Below are 12,407 nucleotides of genomic sequence, written 5' to 3'. Positions count from 1 at the left end.
GTAGGGAATTAGAAAATTATTGTTGAATGAATCATTATATTGTAGCTTTCCTCTTTTGACTGAGAATGTGTCATTCCATTAATTAGTAAGAATTATACAGACTTTAATAGCTGCCTTTTTGGAAAGGACAGAGGAAAATGTCATGTTTAATTACAGTAATTAATCTTGGTATGCATATATGCATGCATTTATCCACAATACTTTATTTTCTGCATCAGTTTTAAAGTTCATGATTTTATTTATATGTGTATGTATAAATAGAGAGATACAAATTGTATCAAATTTCTTTGTGAGTGCACAGAATAAATTATATATGACCATAAGAATGTTAAATTTTCCTGTCTCTGTAACTTTGGACAGTTTAATTTAACCATCAGAACCTTAATCTGAAAAATAAGGTAGAATATTACATTATTTTAAAGATTAATAAGTATAACAGGTCAAAAAATCAAATACAAATGTGTACATATGTGTATATGTATTTGTATATTAAATATAATTATATATTTCTATGTACACCATGTGTATTTATATATATATATAAATTCAAGATTTTTTCGTCTCTGTTAAATCAAAAGCTGTACCTGTTGATGTGGCTTCTTGACCTCTCGTTTATACAGTGGATGAATTCTTCTGGGATAAACCACTTCATACTTCTTTACTCCATGGAGTTCTCTTACAGCATTTACTGCAAAAAAAAGTAAGAGAAAGTTTAACTAATAAGAACTAATAGACTGGTCGGAAATGGTCATCTTTAATGCATTTCTGTGAATGGTGTCCCCCACCGAGACTGAGTTATGTCAGAAAGTTATTAAATGCAGACGCCAAAAGAGATCCACAAAATCAGAGACTCACTCTTCCTTTCAAATCTTTACTTTAACTTATCCCTTTAAATATTTCCCCACTGAGAATATTTAAGTTTTTCCACTTCTCTTTGCTATCTTGGATCTCCGCAGAGGAATAGAGCAAACAGTATAGAGTCTATACTATAGACAAAAGCCAGTCAAGGAAGGCAGAAGCCAAATGAACCTACTAAGAAGCTAAGTCAGTGTCAGAATGGTAGAATTGAAGGACTCTCAAAACTACAGTGTTAGAAAAATGAAATAATTAATGGGTGTCATTTCAGATTCTAAGATATTTTTCTTGGGTTTCCCAAAAGCAATGCTTTACACTATTGAAAGAAACAAAGTCAGTAAGAAAAGGCTCCAATACCAGCGCCATGGAATGGGCAGGCTCTTTGCAGCACAGACACACCTTCATTTTTGCATGCAACACATGAAAAAATACCTTTAAAAAATTAGAGACACAGACAACACTATTACTGGCCTGGAAGGAAATGTCTGAGCCTGCTGTTACCTTAATAGAGAATTGAAAAGTTATCTCATTTAACCTCCTTTCTGCATCTTGAAATCTCATCTCAACATTGAATCTAGAAGTTATTTTTGAGAGATATTCAGTTTTTCCAAAGCTAACACTGGAATTTCTATTTTCTTTTATTTTTCTACTAGAGGCCTGATGCACAAAATCTGTGCAATGGGCTCGGCCCTCACAGCCTCGGCTTTGTCCAGAAGATCGTCCGGAAGGTCGTCCGGCTGCCCAGTCTGATTAGCAGATTACACTATTATTATAGATTTACCCACATGGTCCTGTCCCTGTTCTGTGCAGAGTGGAGCCTAAGGAAATGTCAGCAGCTCTGCTCTCTGGTCGCTGAAGAGGCTGCAGGTCCACACGGAATGTAGATGCAGGAGGAAGCAGGGCCCGACCCAGCGCTGACTGACAAGGACTAGAGAGGCTTTAGTTGTCTGTGTGGAGCCGGAGGCTCTCTAAAGGTAACCCTACTTCATTACACTACTCAAGCCTATGTCCTATGATAACACAAATGTATGTTACCCTGGTTGATCTTTTAACAAATAGAACTGAGGATTTTTGTTAGTCACCTTGAATGACTGTACACTTATCCCAATATGTTCCAAGAATAAAGATTTATTTTAAAAACATTTCTTTAAAAACTAAAGCATACATTTTCAAAATTCCTGGTGATGTCAATTTTCTTTTGTTATTTTAGGATGTCTTTATTTCATTTGATCACTCAGGAGCCATGTACATCTAACTTTAAAAGATAGGAAAAGTGATAAAATTATCTGCAAATTCGTTGTGTCGAAAATGAGGTGTTCACATGATGAAAGTTTTTTATTCAGTGGCCTGATATTTACTCTTAGCAAGATTTCAAAGGCACTTAAAGCTGTGGCATCAATACTAGAATGCCTTAACTTTGGGTTTAGTTTGGTTTTTTAATTATTTGAAAAGAGAGGATAAGTTAAGTGATCTCTGGCCAGTTCAAGTAGTCTACAATTTCATGCAAATAAATACAGAATCCCCTATAATCTCTTCAAAGAGGCAATGCTCATTTGAATAAACTTCTAATCAGTTGATAAAATAAGTCTGGCCACATAGTCACACTTCCAGAACCACATCTGAGGTTCCCTCAGTTACTTCTTGCTGTTACACAGATAAACACTGGCCCTCTTTTATTTCTATTTAATTAATTTTGGGTAAAAGAAAAAACCCCACATTGGTTATAAACGGCTTTCATAACAGAAGTCCAAAAGCCTGAAGAAGCATCTAATCAATCATTGTCTTTTCTTTTCTTTCTTTTTTTTTTTATTAGTTTAAGGTATTACAAATGTGTCCTTATCCCCCCCCATTAACCCTCAACCTCCCCCCCATTGTCTTTTCATTAAGTGGACATTTTGGTAATTATCGTACTTATTTCAAAATTGTATGATGTTAAGAGGTAAAAAAGTTACCTTCTTACCTGCCAGAAAGTAACTAATGGTATCGGCACAATTCTCCACAGGCCCCTGTAACTCTGATATCAAACAAGCATACCAAGAGGGATGCGTGCTGCCGGGTGGTTTGTGTCCAATCAGTGCAGTTAGTCCCATTAATACAGAGCTCTTGAAGCCATATATTCACCAATGTTGCAAACAGAGTAACTCTTTCTAAAACACTATATGAAAAATCATTTTCATCCATAATACACATCATTTTGACAGGAAATATTATCCAAGCTGCCCTCGGGTCATAAAATAATACCTACCCAAATAATTCTTTCCATAAATGCATGAAGTAATACACATGCACATTCTTGGTTCAGAAGTGGTGAGTAAGGAACAGGCTGATCTGACCAACACAAGTTTTCTTTGATGCGCACTGATTAGTATCTAATCAGTATGCTTCTAATTAATATCTAAATTATAGGGTTTGGTGAAATTAGAAATTACCAGCTGATTCAAATATGGAGTTGAAATATGTAAAATAGTGGAGAAATTTATTTTCAGCTGTTTTTTGATGGCAGACCACTTTTCAATGGCAAGCAAAATAAATCAATAAATAAACCAGAATGTATTGAAAGGTCTTCGGCAACCTCTCACCTTCTTCAGTTTGAAATGAATGATTTCTAGCTCTTTCAACATCTTACATTCTCTTAAAAAGCAGATAGAATTTCCCTTAATGGCACTTGATTTTCTGAAACCCAGAAGGCCCTGGGACGAGTGTGACTTGAGATGTAATGAATTACACAGCAGCTAGGAGATGCAGCAGACCTTCATATTTTATGGCTCGTTCATCGTAAGGTGATAGAGATAGTTAAGCCTCCTCTCAGCAGAATTACACAGGCTTATTGTTTTGAAGCCTGTGGAACGAACACAGCTGACTGCCATCCAGGGATTACACAAATTTGAGCTGTTAACACAGTATGTTTCTACTCATTCATTGGAATACTTGCTTTCTCTTTCCCACAGGACTCACGTGCGTGATTAATTTTGATTAGCAAAACTAGATCAACAAAAAGAAATCTCTTAGTTTGGTTTAGATTCAATAATTCTTTTATGTTAAAGTTAAAAATTAATTCTGTTGACAAGATTAATGTAACAGACATCGGTCTGGATTGCTACTTATATTTTAATATGTTTTGGGCCACTTTGGATTTTAGCACATTTGCACATAACGACATTTTCATATGTTTTCAAAACTGCTAAAAGCATTGTCTTCCCAAATTGAGCACATGACATGAAGTCCTGATCAGGGTTCATGCCTGACACTGACTTAAGTTCGGGGTTCTCTGAACCCCCTCAACCCATCTGGTAATTTTAAACTTCATGTAGGAAAAGTGAGAACACTGAGGAAAAATAACACATCTTAATTAAGTCTATCATTTGGCTATTAAGATGAAATTATATGTACTCTTTAGGGTCTTCTGGTCACCTTATGAAGACAAGAAAGAATTTCTAATTGGAAATAAAATAATTTCAGAAGTACTGATACCCCTGGGTAATCTGCTGGAAGTTAGTAAAGACCATTTTCCTTTGTCAATGCATTTAGTTCTTCACTCCCAAGCACCTGGAACACCCTTTTAAATATTTGTGTGTGTTTTTCCTGTGATGCAATTCTATAAGTTGTTTTTTCTCAGGAAATTACTAAGCTCATTACAAACAGTTGGCCTGGTTTTACCCCCTTCTTTTATTTCGTTATATGAGAACTAGATAAATGTCAGCGTCTGAGCAACACCTATTCTGTGGATGATGTGAACAAAGAAACAAAATAACAGAAGAGATAGAGAAATAAAACTGCTTTACTTTTTGCATTCTGGCTGAGAAATCAACTTATTGGAAAAAATATCAGAGTATTTCACTACGGGGGAGACAGTCTTGAAAATACAAGATGGCGGGTAATACCAGTGGGGCAGATTTCTGTTCCCGATGGAAAACGAGGTGGGCAGCTTTCTGTCTGCCTCCTCATTCTCACAAGAACCTCTGTTTTCACCACCAAGTACTCAGAGATGCCACGCTTTTAAGCGTGACTTCTAAGGGAATTGCATCTCTGGGGGCCATGTAGTGAATGCAGACACGGGGAGCAGAGTCAGTTTGTACACCCAACTTCCCTGAAAAGGCTGAAATATGGCTAAACTCCAGTGTTAGCTATGTGATTCTGTTCATGGATACAGCTTGATCTTTCTGCTGTGGGAAAAAGCTAGTACCCAAGCAATTCTTATGTTTCACGCAAACAAAGCCTTCCAAAGAGTCTGTAGTGATAGTATTTTTGGAGGCTGTAGGGAGAGAATATTTTTGTTAAGTTTGACTCAAAAAGTAGAAATTTTCAGCCAATAACTTAAATGCCTAGCATAGTTCTCTATTTAGAGATATTAAGTATAACTTTCAAAAATCTGGAAAACAAATCAGAAACCAGGGGGAAATGAAAAATCACTTTTAGTGACAAAGTACAGAGTGAATGCAAGGGGAAGAGGACCGCTTCTCCCCAACCCCGTACTTCTGGTTGGTAATTTGTTCCCATTCCTGGGTCCCAGTAAGCATGCAAATACCCAAGAGAAGACTGACCAAGGAAGGATTCCCAGGTACTAAAGCTAATGTGCTTCCCTAAGCTCTAGAAACATCAATAAGCTAAGGAAATGTGCTAGCCAATCTAATTTAACCAAAATCTAATAGAAGAACGTATGAGCAATGGACAGAGATAGTAGACATTATGTGTTACTAGGAAATAGAATTCCTCTACTTTTAAGTTTGTAAATGCTTGATATACCAGCAAAATAGAAGTGATCAAGTTCAGTTTAGCAACAGCACTATTTTGATCAAGTAATATAACACTGCTTTATACAATGAAATTGGTCAAGTATTTATTTCTAATTACTCATATTTATTATCACATAAATGAAAGAACTAAAAATGCGAGCTCAAAAGGAACAGGACAAGCCAACTCGTCCCAATAATAATAGAAAATACTTTCCGAAGCTTTCTGCAAAGCCGTGGCACTGCTCTATAAAGGACAAGGTGGGTTTTGATGAATTTCACCTTTTGACTTGAAGATCGTATTCATTATTTTAATTATGCTGAATGAAATCTTCCATTTGATTCCCATGTTCTCAGAACATATATGTAAATATTGATTAAGGACACCTCTTTGCCTCTCATTTACATTGAGTTTTTACATCAGTCACCTGCCTTCTCCAAAAGTAGATTAAAATCTGCCCAACTACTTAGTAAAATTCATTAAACAAATATATTTGGAGAAGATAAAAAGCAAGCAGCTCACTGATGTACTTAAAATAACCTAAAGAAAAGGTAAACACCTACCTGGAACTGAAGAGAGAGAGAACGTGGTCACCAGGAGAAGCCCTGGCAACATCCTGGCCGACCCCTGGCGTGTGGTGTCTGCCCTTCTCACTCAAGCAGAAGTGCACTGCTCGGTCTTTCACTGCTGCCTCTCAAGTGAAACCGAGTGAGACTGAAGGCTCATTCTCCTCTCTGCTTCAGGAAGTATTTACTGAAGGTGTTGCACAACCTTGAAGCTGAGGTCCCACAACAATGGCACAAGCAGGCGGAAGTTCTGACTGGCTCCCAGTTCCAAGATTACTTTGTCATGAGCTATGGTTTACCTTTTCTTCTCCCCAGTGCCCCCTCTCAAAAGTAGTGTGTTTCCAATATATTACCATCGCCCAATGAGCCACCATGAGAGAGCAGCTTAGACGTGTCTTGATAAATGTGTGTATTTATTATGATATGGATGTAGGTAAGGTCATTCCAGCTTTGAACCTGTGTTCCAGTTGAGTAATCCCTGTGAGTTCTGAGATATTAGGAAAGCCCCTTCCCTTTAGTACATGCCTCATACCACCTAAATCTTGAGACCATTGGATACAGGATCTTTATTTTATGTTTTTACTTAATTATATGTTTCTAAACTGCCATGCTCTCACAATTGCATCTGGAATGGGCAGAGAGGTACCACTCCTTCAATCCAGAGAGCACTCTAGAGTCATTGAGAACTGAGACACTGCCCTCTTTGCTTTCCTGTACCCAGTAATGTACTACACAGAGTCGGCACAGATTCAATGCTTCCACTGTGCTAAAAAGTATGTGTCATGGAGTTTAAGAAACTCAGGTTTAAACATGGTCGAACACATTCTGTCTCTCTGCCCGATTCACCACGTATCCATATTGAAAACTTATCTGATCAAATCTCTACCACTACTTCGGGTAACGGAACAGACAAAAGCACAGAGTTTTGTACCCTGTAAGAGAAGACTTGCCATTTCACCTTCAAAAACTTTAAACATTCTTCATATGTAAATAAATAATTCAACCCCTGAGAATCATCCTAAGAAAATTTTCTAAAATATAAAATGAGTTTTATGCCTCAATATATCAATTAAATTATGTATAAAAGATAAAATTAAATATCCCAAAATAAGAAGATAGGTATGTAATTTACTACACATCTACTCAGTGAAATATTAAGTCAATATTTAAACTAACCTGTGCAATAAATTTTAATACAGTGGGGCCTTGACTTACGAGTTTAACAAAATTATATACAAAATAATCAAACTTAAATTAAAACTTTGAAAAACTATTCAGAGTAAAACACAGAAACAGAAAAAATATCCAAATATTTAGAGAGGCTTGATAAATGTGTGTATTTATTATGATATGGATGTAGGTAAGGTCATCCATTTTTTGTTTGTGCTGGGAAGATGTGCTCTTATTCATTTTCTTTCCCTTTTTAAAAAAATATTTTTATTGATTTCAGAGAGGAAGGGAGAGGGAGATAGAGACAGAAACATCAATGATGAGAGAGAATCATGGATTAACTGCTTCCTGCACACCCACTACTGGTGATTAAGCCCGTACCCCACGCATGTGCCCTGACTGGGAGTCAAACCATGACCTCCTGGTCCATAGGTCGACACTCAACCACTGCACCACACCAGCCAGGCTCTTTCCTGTGAAACGCCGTCTTCACTTGTCTTTGAGGATTAAGTAGTGGTTAGCATTACTTGTATAATTTTTAAATTATGTAAAATAAACAAAAATATATATTTTTCCCCAAAATTATTGACTGGCCTTTCTATTAGAAAATAGTAGCTACTGAATATGTGGGTTTTTTTTTAAATATATTTTTATTATTGATTTCAGAGAGGAAGAGAGAGGGAGAGACAGGAACATCAATAATGAGAGAGCATGACCAATTGGCTGCCTCCTGCAGGCTCCAGAATGGGGATCAAGCCCGCAACCCGGGTACATGCCCTGACTGGGACTCAAACTGTGACCTCCTGGTTCATAGGTTGATGCTCAACCACCGAAGCACGCCAGCTGGGCACTACTGAGTATGTCTGCACACTGAATTAATGACTGAAAGAGGACCACTCTTAAAAAATAAGCAGATGAACAGGCCCGATCTCGTCTGATCTCGGAAGCGAAGCAGGGTCAGGCCTGGTTAGTACTGGATGGGAGACCGCCTGGGAATACTGGGTGCTGTAGGCTTAAAAAACAAAAAACAAAAACAAAAACAAAACAAAACAAACAAACAAAGCAAACCAAAAAAAACAAGCAGAGCTCTAGCTGGTTTGGCCCAGTTGATAGAGCAGGGGTCCTCAAACTTTTTAAACAGGGGGCCAGTTCACTGTCCCTCAGACGGTTGGAGGGCCAGACTATAGTTTAAAAAAAAAACAACCTATGAACAAATTCCTATGCACACTGCACATATCTTATTTTGAAGTTAAAAAACAAAATGGGAACAAATATTTGTATTTGCAAGTGGCCTACGGGCCGTAGTTTGAGGACCCCTGTGATAGAGCATTGGCCTGAGGACTGAAGGGTCCTAGGTTTGATTCCTGTCAAGGGCTCATGCCTAGGTTGTGGGCTCAATCCCCAGTGAGGGACATGCAGGAGACAGCCAATCAACGATTCTCATCATTGATGTTTCAATCCCTCTCTCCCTCTCCCTCCCTCTCTAAAATGTATACAAATGTTTTTTAAAAAGACACAAAAAAACCAAAACAAGAACAACAACAAAAAAAACAAGCAGAGTCTCTGAACTACAGGCATGAGCAGCTGAGTCTTAGAAGAAAAGAAGGAAAAAACACTGTTAGTCTTTCAAAGCCAAAACCAATGTAAAGACTTACGGCTTCCTATTCTAACTTACCATGTAGGTAGATAGTGTAACACAAAGGAAAGCTATTTGCTTTTAAGCTTGGTAAATACATTTTTACGTAAGAAAATGGAGAGATTTTTTTATCAGTTTTCAGGTACATTTATGTAAAAAATATTTACATAAGATTTTACTTTCTTGCTTAGATGTTAATTTTATAATCAGCCAATAACCCTTTACCCCTGAATTATTAGCTATGTGCTTAATATATACATGTTGCATTCCATTAGGTTCTTTGTAACATGAGTGGCCTTCCCTCTCATTTTATATCTAAATTAAAAGCAGTAGATAATCAGCAGAGACCTATTGGGTCCAATCAAAATGATGTAGCATTTGATGTACTTTAACTAGCAGACAGGGGCTGGCAGAGCACTCTGTGTTCCAGGTAGAATAAAGATAGACACTTTCTAATTTTATAAATGTAATTCCTACTTTCTCTGTGTTCCATTGCTGACATACATTCGCTCCCATTCTCTTTCTGGTATAAGAACTAAAATTAAGACCCAATATTATGTGTCCCTCTACAAGAGGGCATGCATTGGCCTAACCACAAGTTTCCCTACTCAGCTCCCATGGATAAGGTCCCCTAGTCCAGTGGTCGGCAAACTCATTAGTCAACAGAGCCAAATATCAACAGTACAACGATTGACATTTCTTTTGAGAGCCAAATTTTTTAAACTTAAACTATATAGGTAGGTACATTGTTATTAACTTAATTAGGGTACTCCTAAGGCTTAGGAAGAGCCACACTCAAGGAGCCAAAGAGCCGCATGTGGCTCGCGAGCCGCAGTTTGCCGACCATGGCTCTAGTCAAACACCTCTTCTTATCACAGGGACCAGGCACAGGCCCTGCTTATCTCTGAGTAGTCGCTTCCTTTTCCTGCCACCTGCAGAGTTACTCAGGCCCAGCACACACTCCCATGGGGACCAGGGACATCTCACCCCCTTACTTGCCTCCCTAAGGTCTTTGTTGTTCACTCTGTTCCCAAGTGTAGCCCTTGTGTTTGGGGATGACATGGGCATTCTCCAACTCTGGGCTGTGAGTATATGTGACATAAACTGTTTTCAATCTCCTCTGACCAGTGACAGGTGTGCATTCAGCCATACCCATAACCCTAAAGTTAGAAACTGTCCCGCACCAACGGAATAGAAGACAAATAGGATACCCCAGCACATACACCTCCAGTAGCAGCTCCATATCCTCAGATGGCATTTTGTTTACATAACCTTTGATTTATTATGTTTTGATTTCACAAACTCCCACAGGGAGATCTCATTCCTCTTATTTATGATCAAGGGTAGAAAGTACTTTCCTATGTTTACGCCCATGATCTGCCTACACATAAAGATTCAGGCTGATTGAAAATCTTCCCCATCTCAATTAAACTCAACTCCATTCAGTATGATGACCTTCGGTGCTGTACAGGCCCCACACTTCATACTCTGCACTCACTGGTCAGTCCCTTCTGGTCTCTGACCTTGTATTCTTGTTCACTCTAATCAAGCTACACTGGGTTACTCCATAGTCCTTGACTATGTCAGACATATACTTGCCTCAGCATTTGCTGTGACTGTTCCTTCTGCCTGAAATGCTGTTCCCTCTGATATCTACCTGAATGGTTTAACTATTTTAAATATTTGGTCTGATTTCCTGATATGTAACCTGGTCAGAAATTTCCATTGTTCTATTCTCTAACACAACCTATACCTTTCTGTTTTGTTTTTCTTCATTGCACACTATCACATACTAGCATTCTATATCATACAGGATGGGTGAAAGTAGGTTTACAGTTGTGAGTATGCAGAACATGGTTTATTCTTGTATCATTACTTATTTATTATTCTTTTAATCATTATTGTTGAAAGTATTATATCTGTCCCCTTTTCCCCCCATTGCCCTCTCCTGATCACCACCCTATTATCTGTGTCTATGGTCTATTATTTATTTATTAAGTACTAGAGACCCAGTGCATGAAAATTCATGCACTTGGGGGTGGGGGGAGGGATCCCTCAGGTTGGCCTGTGCCCTCTTGCAGTCTGGGACCCCTCGGGGGATGTCCACCTGCTGGCTTAGGCCTGATGTCTGACTATGGCTTAGGCCTGCTCCCCATTCTGCCAAGAGGCAGGAGAGGCTCCCTCCACCGCCACTGCGCTTGCAGCTGTCAACCCGGCTTATGGCTGAGCGGAGCACCCCCGTGGGAATGCACTGCCACCAGGGGGCAGCTCCTGCATTGAGCGTCTGTCCCCTGGTGGTCAGTGAGTGTCAAAGTGACCGGTCCTTCTTTTCTTTCTTTTTTTTAAAATTTCCACTCTTAGTTAATGCCAAAGCAGTAAATAAACTCAGCCCTCCTGTATCTCAATCCAGAGCTTTTGTTGTTGCTGCCGCAACCTCTGATCCAGTTTAGTATTTCTCATTTGGTAATTTAGGCAGAAATGAACCAGGCTCAGGGCAAGAGATGTGTCACTGAGAAATGGACATGCCCCAACATTGGGATAAAGAATTTGAGCACCTGTGTTTGGATGTAAGGCTAATGTAAACAAAAAACAAAACAATAAACTCTATACAATTCAGAAGCTCATCTTACAAAACAAATCTCTCCAAAGTCATCCATTCTGACCATTTCTGGATGAAAAAAGAGGGATGGAGCATGCCACGTTTACACACAGAAAATATGGTTTGCACCAGGTTACAAAGTGAGCCATCATTAATTCATACTTCTCTTTATCACTTCTCCTTAAAGCTTGATCCCAGAGTGAATTGTGTATTGTTCACTGTCTCTTCCAAAAGCCTTATGTGCACGGTAACCACTTCTGTGCTCCTGCCTGTTCCTCTAACTCTATCTCAGCCTGCTAATGTTTGTTTCAAATATTTGTCAGGTGGCATTTTGTGCAAATATGATCTTCTAGATTAGAATTAGATATTCAGGAGGCCTCGGGTAGATATTCTGAGCTCAGGTTCTCCAGAAACATTCATTGTATTCCATTCTAAACCAGGGTGCTGTCTAGTCCACAAACTCTGCCTAGTCCATCCTTGAAATGGAGATATCTTTTGGTCCTCTCTTGCTGCCTTTCTGTGTGACTTAATGATTTTTCTGCAGGGATTTACTTTGATTCCCTTTTATATATCTTTTGTGTATCTAGTGTAGGTTTTTGTTTTGTAGTTACCACCCATATACAATAGCATCAAAAGCAATAAAATACTTTAGAAATGAATTTAACCAAGGAAGTGAAAGATCTATACACTGAGAATGATAAGGCATTGATGAAAAATCAAAGAATAAACAAAGAAATGGAAAGATATTTTGTGTCCATGGATTAGAAGTGTGTCCATATTATTAAAATGTCCATACTAGCTAAAGCTATCTATAGATTCAATGCAATCCTTATCAAAATTCCAATGGCAT

At 38.3% G+C, this 12,407-nt stretch overlaps 1 protein-coding gene across 1 annotated transcript in view; it reads right to left on the bottom strand.

Annotated features, from left to right (window-relative positions):
• ADAM28 (ADAM metallopeptidase domain 28) overlaps window positions 1–6,258 on the bottom strand; it is a 56,879-nt gene extending 50,621 nt beyond the window's left edge. The window contains exons 1-2 of the mRNA XM_015569247.1: window positions 6,181–6,258; window positions 585–716 (exon numbers count right to left, since the gene is read on the bottom strand). Of these exons, the coding sequence (XP_015424733.1) occupies window positions 585–716; window positions 6,181–6,201 (153 nt within the window). The 5' untranslated portion in view covers window positions 6,202–6,258. The remainder of the gene's footprint in view (window positions 1–584; window positions 717–6,180) is intronic.
• Window positions 6,259–12,407: the final 6,149 nt, after the last annotated feature.

Source organism: Myotis davidii, unplaced genomic scaffold (assembly GCF_000327345.1).
Source record: "Myotis davidii unplaced genomic scaffold, ASM32734v1 scaffold1166, whole genome shotgun sequence".
In the NCBI taxonomy this organism is placed as follows: Eukaryota; Metazoa; Chordata; class Mammalia; order Chiroptera; family Vespertilionidae; genus Myotis; species Myotis davidii.
Note: the sequence above shows the minus strand (reverse complement) of the source record. Positions and strands in the feature narration are given on the sequence as shown.